The sequence below is a fragment of the Drosophila obscura genome, unplaced genomic scaffold (genome assembly GCF_018151105.1).
Source record: "Drosophila obscura isolate BZ-5 IFL unplaced genomic scaffold, ASM1815110v1 contig_200, whole genome shotgun sequence".
NCBI lineage: Eukaryota > Metazoa > Arthropoda > Insecta > Diptera > Drosophilidae > Drosophila > Drosophila obscura.
In genome coordinates this window covers 5522832-5541376 of record NW_024542791.1, presented here as the reverse complement: position 1 = coordinate 5541376, position 18545 = coordinate 5522832, and the positions used below count along the sequence as shown (strand labels likewise).

General features: G+C 51.6%; 1 protein-coding gene across 1 annotated transcript in view; it reads right to left on the bottom strand.

Annotated features, from left to right (window-relative positions):
- Positions 1–18545, bottom strand: part of LOC111080276 — a 117493-nt gene that overhangs the window by 65884 nt on the left and 33064 nt on the right. Inside the window, 5 exon segments of the mRNA XM_041593903.1 lie at positions 3100–3897; positions 7415–7507; positions 7572–9380; positions 9445–9753; positions 10912–18195. Coding sequence (XP_041449837.1) covers positions 3100–3897; positions 7415–7507; positions 7572–9380; positions 9445–9753; positions 10912–18195 — 10293 coding nt within the window.

Genomic DNA, 18545 nt, shown 5'->3' with positions numbered 1-18545 from the left:
GTGTAATCGGTAATTCCCATTCGGGTTGTCTCTTGAGGAAGGGCCGTCGTTGTTTCAGAAGCAGTTGTTGGCATGGTTGTTTCCCTAGAGATCGGTACTACAGTTGGTACAGTTCTAGGAGCTCCTTCTGTGGTGTAATCGGTAATACCCATTCGGGTTGTCTCTTGAGGAAGGGCCGTCGTTGTTTCAGAAGCAGATGTTGGCATGGTTGTTTCCCTAGAGATCGGTACTAAAGTTGGTACAGTTCTAGGAGCTCCTTCTGTGGTGTTATCGGTAATACCCATTCGGGTTGTCTCTTGAGGAAGGGCCGTCGTTGTTTCAGAAGCAGATGTTGGCATGGTTGTTTCCCTAGAGATCGGTACTAAAGTTGGTACAGTTCTAGGAGCTCCTTCTGTGGTGTAATCGGTAATACCCGTTCGGGTTGTCTCTTGAGGAAGGGCCGTGGTTGTTTCAGAAGCCGATGTTGGCATGGTTGTTTCCCTAGAGATTGGTACTAAAGTTGGTACAGTTCTAGGAGCTCCTTCTGTGGTGTAATCGGTAATACCCGTTCGGGTTGTCTCTTGAGGAAGGGCCGTGGTTGTTTCAGAAGCCGATGTTGGCATGGTTGTTTCCCTAGAGATCGGTACTAAAGTTGGTACAGTTTTAGGAGCTCCTTCTGTGGTGTAATCGGTAATACCCATTCGGGTTGTCTCTTGAAGAAGGGCCGTCGTTGTTTCAGAAGCCGATGTTGGCATGGTTGTTTCCCTAGAGATCGGTACTAAAGTTGGTACAGTTATAGGAGCTCCTTCTGTGGTGTAATCGGTAATACCCATTCGGGTTGTCTCTTGAGGAATGGCCGTCGTTGTTTCAGAAGCCGATGTTGGCATGGTTGTTTCCCTAGAGATCGGTACTAATGTTGGTACAGTTCTAGGAGCTCCTTCTGTGGTGTAATCGGTAATACCCATTCGGGTTGTCTCTTGAGGAAGGGCCGTCGTTGTTTCAGAAGCAGATCTTGTACTAGTAGTTTCCCTAGAGATCGGTACTACAGTTGGTACAGTTCTAGGAGCTCCTTCTGTGGTGTAATCGGTAATACCTATTCGGGTTGTCTCTTGAGGAAGGGCCGTCGTTGTTTCAGAAGCAGATCTTGTACTAGTAGTTTCTCTAGAGATCGGTACTACAGTTGGTACAGTCCTAAGAGCTCCTTCTGTGGTGTGCTCGGTCATTCCAATTCGAGTTGTGTCTTGAGGAATGGACGTGGTAGTTTCAGAAGCCGATGTTGGCATGGTAGTTTTACTAGAGAGGGGTGTAAGTGTCGATCTATCGATCGGAACTACAGGTGGTAATGTATCCATTCGTATATCTATGGGAATTGTTGCTGATTGGGATTTCGTAGATGTTTCAAAAGAAATTGATTCCGTCATTGTTGGAGCTGTGCTTGATGTCTGTTCAGTGAAGAGTGTTCTCGTTGTATTTGCATCGGGGATAATAGTGGTCAGATTTTCAGCTAAGGATATTGGGGTATTTGTTTCTGTGAATGAAGAACTGGATGTATCTGAAGGGGTTGGTGTAGTTTCAATTGCCAGGTGCTTGGTAGTTTTATAGGACTCCGTTGTAGTGTTATAGGAGACGGTTGTTTCGTCCTCAGCTTCTATATCGGTATAACGAGTTCGCATTTCGGTTTGATTTGCCAATTGCATAACCGTGTACTTAACACTGACTGATTCCGTTGTCGTTTCGATGGGTTCGTCTGTCACATTGGTCGGTATGCAGTTCGGGGTAGTACTGTTGTTCGTCGAGGTCTTGGGGCATATGCATGTAGTAACCTTATGAGCAATAGTGACGCACTTTATCGCGTCCACACAGAGTGTGTGACAGGGATCGATACATTGACCAGACGATCCACATTGTTGCGCTTCACTGCAATCTTCGTGTGAGGTACAGTTGCCACCTGGCATATCTGCTTGGTTTTTGGTTTTGTTTTTGTTTAGATAATTTTGGGTTTTGAGTGGAGTATTTTGTACATAATTCAAAATAAAAGTATAAGATTTAAAAAATAAAATACGTTAAAATATTTACAAATTTGTACCATATATATATATATAAGGAGGGATAGAAAGTGTATAGCTACAACAAAAAAGAAGTAGGTGCACTATATATATATACAGAGGGGGTAGGGTACCTAGGAAAATACTCTTTGAATTTTCATTCTACTAATTCTCTTGCATACAACTGCAAAACTGTAGGGGAGATTCGAAAGCTTTATTAACTATTATACGGTTAATCAAATTTCAAATTAGGAACAAACTTCTTTACTATTAGTTAGCTACATATTGGGTTGGTTTTTGTTTGTTTGTTTTTTGTTTTATTGTTTTTTTTTTTTACCATTAGTAGTACATGTGTTACCGTTTATAATAGAATCATAGGTTAAGATTTTCATAGTATTCAAGAGGCATTTTGATTAAATTGATTAATATCACGGTGAGCATGAGCGTGTGTGAATGTTCAGAAGAGTTTTGCTTGTATTTATTGTGTCTTCATGTTACTATTGTTTTGTATTTGTATAGATCAGACCTATAGATCTGTACTTTGGTCAACGTTTTGGATTGGATTATGGTGCATTAGCTTTGGCACAGGTGCTAGTGGCGCAAAGCGTTTAACTTGGGGGATATTATGGTCGCTAGACACGAGAGAACTGGCCCACACTTTCGGCTTGTAACTAAGCTTTCTGTTTCTATGGACCATATCGATAAGCAAAAGCTTTATACGAGTACAGGCGGCAGTTAGTTTCTCAGTCCTATGTACATTTACACACAAAAATCTCTCGAGAAACAGATTGACGAGTTGTGAAACTTTAGATAGGAATATCAAGTCAATGTATTTCGTCGGGTAAATCGGGTATATTTGTGTGTTTCTTGTGAGGGGACAGACAATAAGACAGAGCTAGGCAAAAAGGTGAGAGCGTGTGTGAGAGACAGTGAGAGACAGAGAGTGTGGTAGGTGGTAGAGAGAAGAAGGCAGGAAACAGAGATACAATATTCGAGAGACAGAAAGACATAAGGCACTCTCTTGCGGCATGGAGCCAAAGAGTGGTTGGTGAGAGAGAGTACGTTTGTGCTTTACCTTTTTGACATCCATATTTGGCATCGGCTATAAATCCAGGTGGGCAGAATTTACATATCGGCTTGTGATCCTCGACAATGCATGGCGAGTTGGGGGCGCATGTTGCAAACTTGCACGGATCGACGCACTGCAGTTTGCGGCAAGCGAGGCCGGCCGGACAGCCGGCATCACGCAAACAAATGGATATCGAGGGCTGACAGTCCCGCATGCAGATGCACACGGGCTTGTGGTTCTGTACCTCACAGGACTTGTTCTCGGCACAGATCGGTGCCCGGCCCAACGGCACAATACATGGGTTCCGACATTTGCCATCCGTGCAGGCCATATTCGAGGCACAGTCATCATCGCGATAGCATTCCCGCTTATCCGGTGCACACGTCAGCTCTCCGTACTCGTTGACTATGAAGCCCGATTTGCAGATGCAAACGGGTTGGTGGCGTCGTGTCTCGCACTTCTTGTTGCTCTCGCAAATGAAAAGCGGATTGTTGCATGGATCTGTGCACTGGCCGTACTGGCCGCACTGCAATGTCTCCGGGCATTCGTTGTCACTGGAGCATGGTATCTGCTCCTTGGTCTTGGCATCCATGTCATCAGTGAGACAATTGGGATCGGGCTTGCACTCGACCTCGGGCCGGCCGATGTGACAGCTTGGACAGGAGCAGCGTGGACGATGCAGAACAGTTTTGCAAAGCGCATTCGAGCCGCACGCGCCACGCATTGTACAAGGATCGCTGCAGTGTCCTTGGAGGCACGATTTTTCACTGGGACAATCCGTATCTGAGTAGCATTGTTCGGTGTCTATAACATAACATACAGCAGGCGGGAAGAACGAGAGAGAGATAGACAGGAGTTGTTTTTTTTTTTTTGGTTGGTTTTAAATGTTAAACGTTGGTGGTTTCGTGGGTGCATTCATCTATTCGGTGGCATAAACGCGGTACGCTACTAAATAGATATACCTAAATATATCTTCATTCCGAGGGAAACACATAGAAGTACGGAAGTGCGACATTGAAGGGTCATTGAGTCAAAGGTTTTTGGGTAGACAGAGCTTGGTAGAAGATTCAGGGCTGGCTTTTTGCATGGAACAAAAGTGTTTTTTGGGTTTTTTTTTGGGGTGGATGGGTGCTGTAGGGTCTGGAGGGTAAAACTTATATCTAAATGTTTCTAATAAACAAAAAGGGAGAAATCTTAAACGAGACAATATATAAACAGTATAATCAAGTTATATTTTTGTTGGTTTGCTTTGATTTGGACTTCTTTTTTTGCTTGAGTGTTTTTGTGTGGATTTGTTTTGGTGGTTGGGTGGTGTTGGGAGTTTTTGTTGTTTGTGTGTGTTGTGGGTCGGTATTTGTGGTTTGGTTTGTGGTGTTCGATTAAGTGTCAGTGGGATTGTTGTGGACTCATTTTTGGGGTTTTTTTTTTGGGTTGGTGGGGTTTTGTGCATGGGATTTTGTTAGAGTAAAATAAAATTTTAGAGTGGGGGTGGTTGGGAATTTGTCAACGAACTGTGTTCAGAAACGGTGTGCATAAAGAAATCATAAGGAAACGAAAACTAAAGAAAGTTAAATAATGGATTTCCTTATCCAAAATTTAGTGCAGCAAAAGGTTTCTTTCAGATTTCATTTGGTTGTCTTATTCAAATTGTAGAACTGTGAAGGGAACATCTCACAATAACTCGGGTTTTATAGTATGTAGTATTTAGTATCGTATTTAAAAGCAAGCCAATTTCTGGGCTGCTTTCTGGGTTTCGTCGTATGAATTTGATAGTATTGGAGGCAGCGTACAAGAGAGCGAGTAGCAGGCGTAGTAGCAGTGAGAACATGTGAGCAATAGTTACAATCCTTGATGATTTACCATATATTAACGAGCGAGCATATAGAGCAGGAGATATACCCAATTTGATGCTGATCAATGATATATATATCTGGAGATTAATGCGAATTCGAGCTAATACATATTGGTTTTTGTATGTAATTGTGTTTTTCGTTTTTTTTTCTTTGTTGTTTCTTTGGATTTTGTTCAGTAATGGCAAAAATTACACGACATCCAACACATGCGCTCTGCCCTCACGAGAGACACGTTATTGGCGATTGGTTTTGGTGAGTGAGTGATTGATTGATTGATTCAGATTCAGAGAAAATATAGAGCGAAAGATTAGCTTTATAGGAATATAGGTAGGCTTTAGTAAGAGTACAGGAAATAGTAGTTGAAAAATCGATGGGTAAGAATAAATACAATTTGGAAAACGTACGTTAGGTATACTTTGGAGACTAGTTTTCAAACTCTTATTCCCCGTGTGTTATTCATAATTCACAGTATTGTTTTGTTTAAATTTCGATTATATTTACAGATTGGATATTTTTGGGTTTGATTTTTTGTTGTTGTTTGTTTGTTTGTTTGGTTGGTTAGTTTTGGCCGCTTAGATGCGGCCTATAAACAATATGTACATATGTACAAATTTTTTTCTGTATATACAACTTAATCGCTAGTCAAATGTACCAAAAAACAATATTGAAAGGTTAGTTAAATTTAGTTACATTTTAAAATTCAATTCGGGCTGGGTTTTTTATTTGTTGTTGTTTATTATAAAAAAGAGTTTGCAACCAATAGAGTGTGTGGTAGGATAGGCAGCAGCAGGAGCTTTCTTAATATGTACTTTTTGTAAGGAGTGTTGTGTATTTTGTACAAATAGTAGATCATTTCGGTTATATGTATTTTGTTGACTTGCTTTAGGGATGCATTGAAAATAGTAGTAGTTGTTGTATTGTTGTTGTAGTTGCTGTTGTTGTTGTTGTTTTTGATGTTGCTTTATGGTTTGCTATGGATTCTATACAACCGTTGAATTGTAATGGATCTTAAATTGATTTACTATTGTATGTTCCTCTCAATTGGTTTTTTTTTTTTCAATTTTCAAGCATATGTTTTGTGAACTATGTGTGAGAATTGTCCCGTCCACAGTTCCCAATCTGAGACTTTATGTTCATTTAAGAAATGTACGAAAAGGGTTTTTTCTTTTAGCAAAATAATAGGGATACGACAGAGCGGTGGATAGGGCAGGATACAATAGGTGGGCGGTGGACAGAGCGGAATCGGTAGGAAGGAGGGATAGGATTATTTTGGGATTATGGATTTCGATCATCATTTTATCAAGTATCAAGGATGTGTTGAGGATTGTTGTCTATTATGTGTTGTATTTTTTTTTTCTTTTTTTTTTTTGTTGTAAATTTTAGTTTTATTTAGATTCGTTTTAGATTTAATACTGGGGCTACGTATCGCTATCGCGGCGTTTTTTCTTTTGTTTTTGTTTGTTTGGTTAAATAGGGAGCAGGATGAACCAACTTGTTGTCTACTGAATCTGTGCGAGAATATGGATGCCGCAGAGAGCTGTTTTTGCCAATACAGATGGTTATTCAAAAGCCAATTTGTATGTGGTAACTAAACGAATTCCAATGAGAGTTGAGCAGCTCTATGAAAGCCAGAATGAAAAATGAGTACGAACGCAAGCTTCAAGCTTTTTTTTTTTTGATTTGTTGTTGTATGGGGGAAAGAGCCAACTCTTTTTTTTGTTTTGTTTTCAGATTAGTATGATTTTAAATTTACTTAAAGTCTAGACTTAAAAACTGCTGCATATAGTAGTAGTATTTTGTGTGTGTTTCAAAAATGAATTTAGGCACAGATTGGGTAACCGCGATAGCGACAGCAACAATCCACGAATTTCCATATGCTGTATTGATGTATGGTTTGTGTTCTATATATTAAAGGATACTTGAAAAGCTAGAGCTAACTCTTTGGTCTGGTGTTTTTGCTATTTGGGGAAGGGTTGTTGTTTTTGTTGTTGTGTAGGTGGTTGTGTGATTCGGTTTTTGAGCGTGCTGGGGTTGGAATTATACGTATACCTGGCTTTTCGCACATGTGTATAGGTTGTTAAGAAATATAAATACTCAAATAATTACGTATTAGATATTGGCACACACACACACACACACTACACTGAATTCTTTGGTCAAATACGTATGTACGAGTATATCTAGGCAGCCGGAGGAGGCTGTGTTTGGAATTAGTGGAATTAGCTAATTAGCTTGGGGGTTGTTTGTGTGTGTTTGTGGTTTAAGAAACTCGCATCTATGGCTAATAAAAACCATTAAAATTATAACAACAAAATCAATTTCAATTGGTTACTAACAGACCTCAAGTTATTAAGTTTTTGGTTGGTAAAAAAAACGGCAACGGAACGCTGGTTAACATGATTAGGCACTATTCTGTACGCTAAGGACTATAAAACACACGAAACTTGAATGAATGGAGGGCCACTTACCCTGCTGGCACACATAGTCATAGCCATGGCGCACACAGTCACCCACATCGCAGCCGAGAGTACGGCAGTCCTGCTGCGGTGGCGTCAGATAACCTAACCCAAAGGATAGAGTTGGTTAGCTTTTGTTTTTTGGAAGGCATTTTAGCTTGCAGTTTACATTGAACATAGGCATCACCATTGGGGAAGTCCTCCGGGCAGTAGCACTCGGCTTGGTCGTTGTCCAGTACATGGCAGGCGGCATTCAGGCCGCATGGATGATCGTGGCAGGCATTCACTAGAGGTCCCTCGCAGAGGCAGCCCTTGTTGGCATCCCCGATGCAGCCATCCATGCAGGCACACTCATAGCCGCCGGGCACTTCGGTACACTTGGAGTTGACGCCACAGGGGCTGTTGGAGCAGCCGCCATCCAGGGGCTGGCACTCACTGGCGGGATTGCCAAAGAAGTCGGGTGGGCAGGAGCATTGGGCCTGGCGATTAGCCACACGGCATTGGGCATTGGTGCCGCAGGCACCGTACTCCAGGCATGGATTGCGGCACTTGCCGCCATCGCATCGCTTGTTGCTGTCGCAGTCAGAGTCCTGGCGGCACTCGAACTGCACGCACTCCTTGCTGGGTTCTCCCTCGTAGCCATCGGGGCAGTAGCACAGCATCCGATGCTCGGACACGGTGCACAGGGCGTTGCGTCCGCAGGCCTTGTCGTCGGCACAGGGGTCCGTGCACTTGCCGCGCACACAGCTCTGGTCGGCGGCGCAGTCACTGTTGGACTTGCAGCCGGCAATGCAGGCTCCCCGCTCGCAAAGCTGTCCCACGGTGCACTGTCGCTTGGGTCCGCACTTGTTGCGGCACTTGCCACGCGCGCACTGCTGTCCGCAGGCGCAGTCCTCCGTTCGGGAGCACTTGGTGGCGCAGTAGGCCCCATTCTCGTCGCATTCGCAGCCGGGATGGCAGCGTTCCGCTGGCAGTTGGCAGCCGGTGAGACCGTCGCCAATGAAGGAGGCCGGACACTGGCATTGAACGCCATGATTCACCACCAGACAGTCGGCACACTGGCCACACTGGCCGGGGCTGCGGCAGGGATTCTGGCACTTCTTGTTCACGCAGGCCTCGTCGGTGGCACAGCTGAGGTCGTTGCGGCAACCGGTTTGGCAGACACGACTCTCGCAGATCTGGCCCTGGGCACAGGCTTCGTCCGTGTTGCAGACGGTGCGGCAGGTTCCGCGCATGCAGCGCTCGTCCGAGAGACAGTTCTGATCGTTGCGGCACTTGCCCTGACAGCTGCCGGCGTAGCACAGCTGGTTGTTCTGGCAATCCTCGTTGCGTCCGCAGGCGATGCGCGGCACCTTGCAGGCCACGTTGGCCTTGCCGCTAAGTCCCTCCGGGCAAGTGCACTGCTTGCGATGGTCCACGGTCTGGCAGAGGGCATTCGTTCCACAGGCAGTGGGGTCTGCACATGGATCCACGCACTGCTGGGCAATGCAGGAGAGTTCGGACGGGCAGCCCTGGTCGGAGCGGCAGCCGGGCACGCAGTTGAGTCCCAGACACAGTTCGCCGTGGGCACACTCGTTGTCGTGGCGACAGAGTGGCTTGCAGACGCCCTGCTGGCACCGCTCGTTGGTTATGCAGCCGGCATCGTCGGCGCACAAGGGGCGGCACACAGACTCGAAGCACGCCAGACCGTTGCCACAGTCGCGATTCTCGCGGCACTCAAGCGGAGGGGCACGCACGCAGCCCACCTGGGGCGTGGGATTGGGCACCATGCTCTCCAAGCAGCTGCATGTGGCCCGATGATTGGACACCGAGCAGGCGGCATTGGGCCCGCAGGGACTCTCCACACAAGGATTCACACACTTATCGTTGCGGCAGGACTCCGAGGCACTGCAGTCATCATCCACATGGCAGCCGTAGACGCACTTGTTGTGCAGGCACACATGCCCCAAGAAGCAATCGTTGTCCACGCGGCAGGTCACTAAAATCGAGCAACAGACACAAATTAAACAACTGAAAGCCATGTGAGATGGAAGGTAACCTACGCATGCAATTGCCCCGCAAGCATTTCTCATTGGAGGCACACTCCAGATCGTTTTGGCACACAGGCAGGCACATGGAGTCACGGCAGGTGTAGCCGGGCGAGCAGTCAACTTCGCAGGCCACTGGCACCCGGACACATTCCTTCGACGAGTCTCCGGTGAAGCCCTCCGGGCAGTGGCACTGTTTAAGGTGATTCAACATCACGCATTCGGCATTCTGGCCACAGGCCTGGGGCTGGACACATGGATTGAAGCATTGGCCGCCCTGGCAAACCTCCGACGGCCCACACTCGGTGTCCAGCACGCAGGCAGCTATATTTATACGGGGAAATCAGAGACAGAATTAATTGACTTGCAATTCCATAAGTAGTTGAATTCCCGTCTCTTGCAACGTTCGTGTGTTCGGCGTGTGTTGTCGTTTTACTGTGTAATTTGTAGTTAAGTTTTTCTTTTTTTTTTTTGCATCTAGTCTAGGAGTTAGAGTTAGCGTTTGATTTAATGCGTGGGCATCGAAGCCAGTCCAAGGTTTTTGTAGTAAGTATCTAGTAGTTATAGTAGTTTCTTGAGATGTTGTGACACACTTGAGGGTTTGCACATAAATTCAAATTATATATTTATAAGTACATAATCGGTGGAATACTTGAACGCTTTTGTGAGGTTAATGCTTACATTCAACGAATTCCCTTATTTATAAAATTTTCAACACAGCATCAATGCTATGGATTTTAAATTAAAGTAAATAATCGTAGCGAGCATAAAGATTTTCCTTATACTTATTATTTCAAGTCCAGCAGCCAGATACTCTCGGCTTTTTATCTCTGTTTTTTTTCGTTTGCTTTTGGCAGCATAAAGTACACTCTTCTGTTTACTACATATTAATTTCAAAGGCCACTGTACCGAATGTGTACAAATTTCCCACAAGTGAATGGCTACATTCGTTCGAAGCATTCGATATTAAAGATTCCTATATATTTACGATGAAATACTAAAAACGTATCCCTTTTCTTTTAAATTACGATGTCAAATTGGTTTAGAAATTACGAAGATCTATGGGTTTTTGATGAAATTTAAATATTTTAGTATTCTTTGCATTTAATAATCTTTTTGTGGATCAAGAGAAGTTCTCGCACAACTTCTTTGGTATAAAATTCATGCAAGTCATTTATGGTTCTGCTTGTAAAAAGAAAACTTTAACAACTATTTCTGTATGGTTTTTTAAAGACTGAAAGATAAATAATGATAATCAGCATCCCATTGAATGTCACAACATCTCTCTGGCATAGATTTCTGTGCTAGTTTTGTTTTTGGTAAGTAAGTGAGTGAGTAAGTACTAGGAAGATAGGCATAAAGAGTTTACTCGTTCAGGTGCACCAAATGCAATTGTTTGCTGTAGAGTTTTGCAGTCGGATGGCGGTAGAGTCGGTGGTGGGGCAAAGGTTTGGCAGGCAAAGGTGCGTGGGGAGTACTTACGTTTGCAGACGCTATCCGAGCAGTAGGTGTTTGTGGGACAGTCGCCGGTGACCTGACAGGGAACGGGCAATGGCTTACAGCCGGCCACCCGGTCGGCGGGTTGGCCGTCATAGCCCATGCGACATGCACAGTGAGCGATGTGGCCCTTCGGAACACATTCCGCATTGGGGCCACACAGCAGTTGGGCGCAGACATCGTGGCACTTGGCCACACCGTTAGTTTTGGTGCATGCAGCATGCGGGGGACAGTCCTCGTTGGTCTCGCACTCCACGGAGCTGCGACAGCCCTCGTTATACGGGTCACCAACGAGGCCGGGGGGACAGCTACACTTATAGGAGCCGCGCGAGTTCCGGCAACGGGCACCGGGTCCGCACGGAGCATCGCGACAAAAATCAATGACATCGCAACGCACGCGTGGATCGCCACTGAAGCCGGGCTGGCAGTGGCACACCTGCTGATGGTGCTCCGTGGTGCAGAGAGCATTCTCGCCGCAGGGCTGGCCTATCAGGCAGGCGATCTTGCACATGTGATTGTCGCAGCTCTTGTCGTTCGAACAGTCCTCGTCGCTGCTGCACTCGATCTTGCGGCATCCCGACTTGGCATCCCCAAAGAAGCCATCCTTGCAAATACAGTCCGGAGAATGGGAGCGAGCCACACACTCGGCATTGCGGCCACAGGCGGCACGGCCCAGGCACACCGGCTCACAGCGGGCACGGCCGTAGGCATCCATCAGGCAGGTCTCGTCCTCGCCACAATCCGTGTTGGCGCCGCACTCCAGCTCCTTGGTGCAGATGTTGTTCGAGCAGAACTGGAACTGGGGACAGGTCGTGTTCGATTTGCAGGTGCCCTGGCAGACGCCCTGAAGGCACAGCTGCTCCGTGATGCAGTCCCGATTGGTGCTGCAGAGGGGACTGCAGATGCCATGCGAGCAAATGCTTCCCTGTGCGCACTGTGCATCCTGCTGGCAGTATTGCAGCGGCACACATCCCTGTTTGGCATCTCCGGTGCTGCCCGACTCGCAGGCGCAGACTCCAATGTGGTTCTGGACCGAACAGAGAGCCTGAGCTCCGCAGGCGTTGGGCAGGGAGCAGGGATCAATACACTTGGCGTCCAGGCAGGCCTTGTCGCCGCCACAGTCGTCGTTGTCGGAGCACTCGATGTGTACGCACTCGACGAGAGGATCTCCGCGGGAATTCGCGGCGCAGGTGCACACGGCCTGATGGCTCTGGGCCTGACAATTGGCATTGATGCCGCACGCGTTCTGTCGTTCGCAGGGACTGCGGCAGCGCGAGTTTTGGCAACTGGCGGTGGCGGGACAATCGACATCGCTGAGGCATTCGCTGGGATCGCGACAGCCGGCCTGCAGGGGATCTCCGATGAGTCCCTCGGGGCACTGGCAGTTGTAGCTGCCCGGCAGATTGTTGCAGAAGGCCGTGCTGTGGCAGGGCTGGGACAGACACTCGTTGACATCCTCGCAGACTCCTCCGCTGACCAGCTGGTATCCCTCGTAGCAGGCACAGACGGCCTTGTGGTCGGACACCTCGCAGTTTCCTTTACCGCAGCCGGTCAGGTCGCAGGGTTTGATGCAGCGATTCGTCTCCGCATCGCAGGCACGATCGCTGGCACAGTCCACATGATCGATGCACTCCACCTTGAAGCAGCCGACTCCTGTATCGTTCGGATCGCCCAGATATCCAGCGGGACAGCTGCACAGAGCCTCGTGTCCCTCGGACTGGCAATGGGCATTGGCCCCGCACACTGTCTGCAGGCACGGATCCGTGCACTTGCCTTGGATGCAGGCCAAGTTGTTGGCACAATCGTCGGGCTGGTGGCATTGGCGGCCCTGGGAGCAGCCCTGCTTGGTGTAGCCATCGCCGACCGTGCCCTCGGGACACACACAGCGATAGGAGCCAGGGACATTCTCGCACCGGGCACTGGCATGGCACGGCTGCTCCGTGCACTCATCGATGTCCGAGCAGCCGAAGGGCGTGCCAATGAAGCCGCTGGCACACTTGCACTTGCCAGTGAGGCACAGCTCCGTGGGCGGGCAGTCCGCATCCGAGTCGCAGCCTGGCTGGCAGGTGCGATCCGCATTGCAGATCTCGCCGGCCAGACAGTTGTTGCTGGTGTAGCAGACCTTGCGGCACACCTGCTGGTAGCAGCGCTCGCCAATCGCGCAGGAGGAGGTCTTGGTGCAGGGCAGGTTGCACTGGTTGCCGATGCACATGTGTCCGTTGGGGCATTGATTGCTCGCCAGGCAGGGGGCGGGCACTCGAACGCAGCCCTGTTCGGGCGTGGGATTTCCCTCGAATCCTTCCGGGCAGCTGCACTGACTCCGGTGCTCGGCAATGCTGCAGAGCGCATTGGGGCCGCAGCTGTTGCCGGACTGGCAGGGATTCAGGCACTTGTTCTCGATGCAGGACTGATCCTGTTTGCACTCCTTGTTGCTGCGGCAGCCGATGGTGCAGTGACCCTCCACGCAGGCCAGACCTTGGCCGCACTGGCTGTGGTCCAGGCAGGCCACCACACAGACGTTGTTCAGGCAGCTCTCGCCGTCGGAGCAGTCCTGCGAGTTGCGGCACGCGATCCTGCACTGTCCATTGAAGCACAGCTCTCCGCCGCAGTCCACGTCCGTCAAGCACTTGGAGGCGCTGCGGGCGCAGCCGTCCTTGGCCGTGTCGGAGATCGGCTGGAAACGCAGCGGACAACTGCAGACGGGCTTTCGGTTCACCACCTTGCACTCGGCATTCGAGCCGCAGGCATTGTCGCACGGATTCTGGCAACGTCCGCCCGCGCAGATGGTGTTGGCCGGACAGTCGGCATCCCCATTGGGACACTGCCCGTCCGGACGGCAGCCCGCGCTCTTGGGTTCGCCCACGAAATGCGGCGGACACTTGCAGATGGGTCCCTCGGGTGTGACCTCACAAATGGCGGATGGATGACAGGTGCCGGCGGCACAGCCGCTCTGTTTGGTGCATGCCACCTCTGGCAGCGGGTCGCCACGGAATCCGGGCGGGCACTGGCACACGGCGCGATGATCCTCGGCCAAACAGATGGCATTCTCGCCGCACGACTCCTCGTCGCAGACATCGAAGCAGGTGTGAGTCATTCGGTTGCACATTTGGGTGGTGGGGCAGTCATGGTTGTAGACACACGGCACGCTCTGGCAGCCATTGAACGGATCGTACGGATCGCCGGCAAACGGTCCGGGCGGACACTGACATTGGGCCTGGTGGTTGTTCGTGATGCAGACGGCACGGGGACCGCACTTGACCGATTCACAGGCCGGGCGACAGCTCAGCGTTTGGCTGGCCTCATCCTTGATGCAGGCCTCCGACTCCTGGCACTCGGCATGGCTGCGGCACTGATGCTTCTGCGCCGGCTGGCAGCCATTGCGATCGTTGGGATTGCCCACAAAACCATTCAGGCAATCGCAGCGTCCCTGGTGCTGACGGGCCACACAAATGGCATTGGCCGGGCAGGTGAAGGCATCGCAGATGGCCACGCACTTGAGCACGCCCAGGACATCGGGCCGACAGGCGGAGGCATCCGGACAGTTGGCATCGCTGGTGCAGTCGGGCAGCGAGGGTTTCTCGCACGAGGAGACCACCGGATTCCACACGAAGCTCTCGGCACAGTTGCAGTTGGCATGTCCCGCGGGATTGATCTTGCACAGCTCGTTGGGTCCGCAGACCACATTCGCGCACAGATTGATGCACTCCCGAGTGCCATGGGCCGTGGATGTCTGGCAGCCGAAGCCGCGTTCGCAGTCCTTGTCCGTCTTGCATTTGTCCTCCTGTTCGGGTATCGTGCGTTCCGGCTGGCAGCCCACTTGAAGATTGCTCGGATTGCCAAAGTAACCGTCGGAGCAGATGCACGACGAACGATGATCGTCGGCCACACAGAGGGCATTGGGACCGCACTGGATCTTCGAGCAGGCATCCACGCACTTGCGCAGACCCCGGCCCAGCTGGAAGCAGATCTCCGTGTGCCGGCAGTCGGCATCGTTGCCACACTGTCCGCGCACGCTGCAACCCTCGCTGAGATCGTGCGGATCGCCGATGTAGCCCAAGGGGCAGAGACACTTCCCAGCATCGCAGATGGCACGCGGTCCACAGGCCGCCTTGGAACACAGGTTCTTGCACTGTCCCTTCTGGCAGCTGTAGCCATCGGGGCACTCCGTTCGCTCGTTGCACTGGCACTTGTTGGCATCCTGGCAGAACCTGCTCTCGATGGGCTGGCAGCTGCTGTAGGGATTTCCGGCATGGCCCGAGAGGCACAAGCACTCGAATCCACCGGCTGTGTTGAGGCAGGCGGCATTCAGGCCGCACGGCTTGTTGGTGCATTCGTCCACGTCCTGGCAGCCCACATGCGGATTGCCACTAAAGCCCTGCGGGCAGAGGCACGTTATGTGGTTGCCCACAGCGCGACACTCGGCGTTGGGGCCACAGCTATTCGGCTGGCAGACGTTCTTGCTCTGGGCGCCGCAGCCCTCGTAGGGATTGCCATAGGTGCCCGGATTGCAGGCACATCGGCTCTGTCCCAGTCCGTACTCGCAGTGGGCATTGTCTCCGCAGCCTGGCGAGCACTTGGCCATCTCGATGGGCGGCATGCACAGCAGGTCCGGATTGCCGACAAAGTTCGGTTCACAGACGCACTTGCCATTGTTCTTGTCGCAGGTGGCTCCAATGCCGCAGACGACGCCGTCGCAACGCTCCTTGCAGCGGCCATTGATGCAGATCTGACGCTCGTCGCACGGCCGGGAGGCTGTGCACTGATCCGTGCTGCAGCTGCCGCCGGGGAAGGGATTGCCCAGCTGTCCCTGCGGACACTTGCAGGTGGGTCCATCGCTGGTGGGTATGCACAGCGCTCCCTCGCCGCAGATCACGTCCTGGCACTGGGAGACGCACTCGCCATCGGCATTCTTGACGAAACCAACGCGACAGCGACACCATCCCGCATGCTGTTCCGTCTCGCAGTAGGCATTCGATCCGCAGAGCAGACTGGCACAGGGACTCAGGCAACTGCCGTCGAGGCAGGCCAAATTACTCGCGCAATCCTCGTTGCTGAGGCACTTGCTCTTCGGCGTTCCATTCTCGAAGATGCAGCCGCTCTTGTACGGGTCTCCGGTGAATCCCTTGGGGCATACGCATTGGTATCCGCCCTTCTTGTTGACACAGTAGGCGCCGTAGGCGCATGGCAGATGGGCGCACTCATCCTCGTCCGTGCAGCCGAGCAGGGGATCGCCCTTGAAGCCCGCCTCGCACATGCATTGCGGGGGATCCGAGGGCGTGCACTTGGCATTGATGCCGCACGGGAATCGCTCGCAGGGGCTCTTGCACTTGTTGTTGTCCTGCGGATCGAGGAAGTAGGGCGGCGGGCAGACGCACTCGCCCGGCTGGATGCACTTCTCATTGCTGGCGCACTCCTTGTCCGCCGCGCACTTCCGCTGGGCCGGAGCACAGAGTCCGTTGTAGGCATCCCCCAGGTAGCCCTCGGGGCAGTGGCAGGTGTAGCCTCCGGCTTGGTTCACGCACTGAGCCCCAAAGGCACAGAGCTGCGTGCCGCGCTCCTCGCACTCGTTGACATCCGCACAGGTGCCGTCCGGCTGCGTCTGGTAACCCTTGGGACAGGCACAGTAGCTCACGCCACCGGCAATCGAGATGCACTCCGCGCCACTGGCGCAGGCCTGGCCGCCACTGGAGCAGCCCGCGAGCACGCAGCTGTTGCCCAGCAGCTTGTACGGCGCCTGGCACTGGCACTCTGCGGTGCTGCAGATCTCGCACATGATGAAGGGATTGCCGGTGTGGCCCTGCGGGCAGCGGCACTCGTAGCTGCCAGGCAGATTCTTGCACAGCGCATTCAGTCCACAGGCTGGCTTGCCGCGCGCCGCGGAGCACTCGTCTAGGTCCTGGCACTGGCCGCTCTCCGCACTGCGTTCGTAGCCCTGCCGGCAAATGCAGACACTGTTGCCCGTGTACGAATCCTGCACGCAGCTCTCGCCAGCCGCACAGGGATTCGCGTCGGAGCAGCCCGCACTCTTGGACGTGGCACAGCCCTCGCGGTAAGCGTCGCCCGATGAACCGCCTGGGCACTGGCACAGATAGCCACCCGCTGTGTTCGTGCAAATGGCCTTCTCCGCACAGGGATTGGCCCGACACTCGTCGATGTCGTTGCAGCCGCCGGGTAGCGCAGCATTTCCGGTATAGCCGGGTGCGCAGAGGCACTGCGCCTGGCCATTGGCCAGCATGCACTGGGCATGGGCTCCGCAGTCCTGCGTTTCACACGGATGCCGGCAATCGTTGCCGATGTTCGGCTCCGGGCAGAGGCAACGCTTCGTTTCATCACAGATGGCATTTCCGGGGCAATTCTCGCTGGTGGTGCAGCTCACGATGGGTACGCAGCGCACACTGGGATCGGGATCGGCAATGGTGTGCTCGGGACAGCGACAGGTGTAGCCACCGCCGGGCATATTCACGCACTCGGCACCCGATCCGCACTTACCGCCCGTCCGGCACTCGTCCACATCCACGCACTTGCTGTGCGGATCGCCCGAGTATCCAGGCGGACAGGCGCACGAGTAGCCGCCAGCGGTGTTGGAGCAGGTGGCATTCTGGCCACAACTGCCAAAGGGTCCGTGCAGCACATCGCACTCGTCAATGTCCACACAGCCGGCGGCCACATCGCTGGGATTGTAGGTCCATCCCTCCTCGCAGACGCAGTAGGCCTCGTTCTGGTCCGGCTTGCAGTAGGCATGCGGCCCACAGCGTACATCCTCGCACGGCTGCTTGCAGGCCATTCTCGGGGGACTGCCCACATAGCCGGCCTCACAGTCGCACCGGTACGAGCCGGGTGTGTTCAGGCACTGGGCATGCTGTCCGCAGGCCTCTGCATGGGTGCGACACTCGTCGATGTCCACACAACTGGCGCCAATGGGCTCGAAGCCGTCCAAGCAGAAGCACTGGTTCTCAATGCACTCCGCATTGTTGGTGCAATCAAAGTTACTGCGGCACAGGATATTCACATCCACCTGCTCGCAGGCCACCTTTGGATCCGGCTTGCCGTCGTAGCCCTGCGGACACTTGCAGTTGTATCCAGGATTGGTGTTCTCGCACTGAGCATGCTGTCCGCAGGGTTTGTCCAGGGCAGCACACTCGTCAATGTCCACGCAGCCGCGGAACGGGTCGCCGGTGTAGTCCGGTTTGCAGTTGCACACGAAGCTGCCGATGGTGTCCGTGCAGATGGCATTCTCGCCGCACGGATTGTCCTGACACTCGTTGATGTCTGAAGGATCGATCGAGGGGCAGGGTGTTTGGGGGGCAAACGCGTGGTTGGTTCATTGGCGGGTTGTGGTGGTGGTGGTGGTTGGGCGGGGGATTGGGTTAAATATATTTATAAATTAATTAAATTAGTATTCAAAAACAATGCAAAATTGGATGATAGATAGGCGTGGGAGCATATAGCGTGAAGTGGTGGAGCGGGAGCAGCAACAGGATGTAGATACTGTAGATATAGACGGGATTTGGGTGGGAGGACTGGTGGGGTTCAAGGAGGAAGCTGTCTGAAAAGCATGCAGCTGCTAGAAAAGCACAAAAGCTAGGCTTTAAGCTTGCTAAATAAAAAAAAAAACAGCT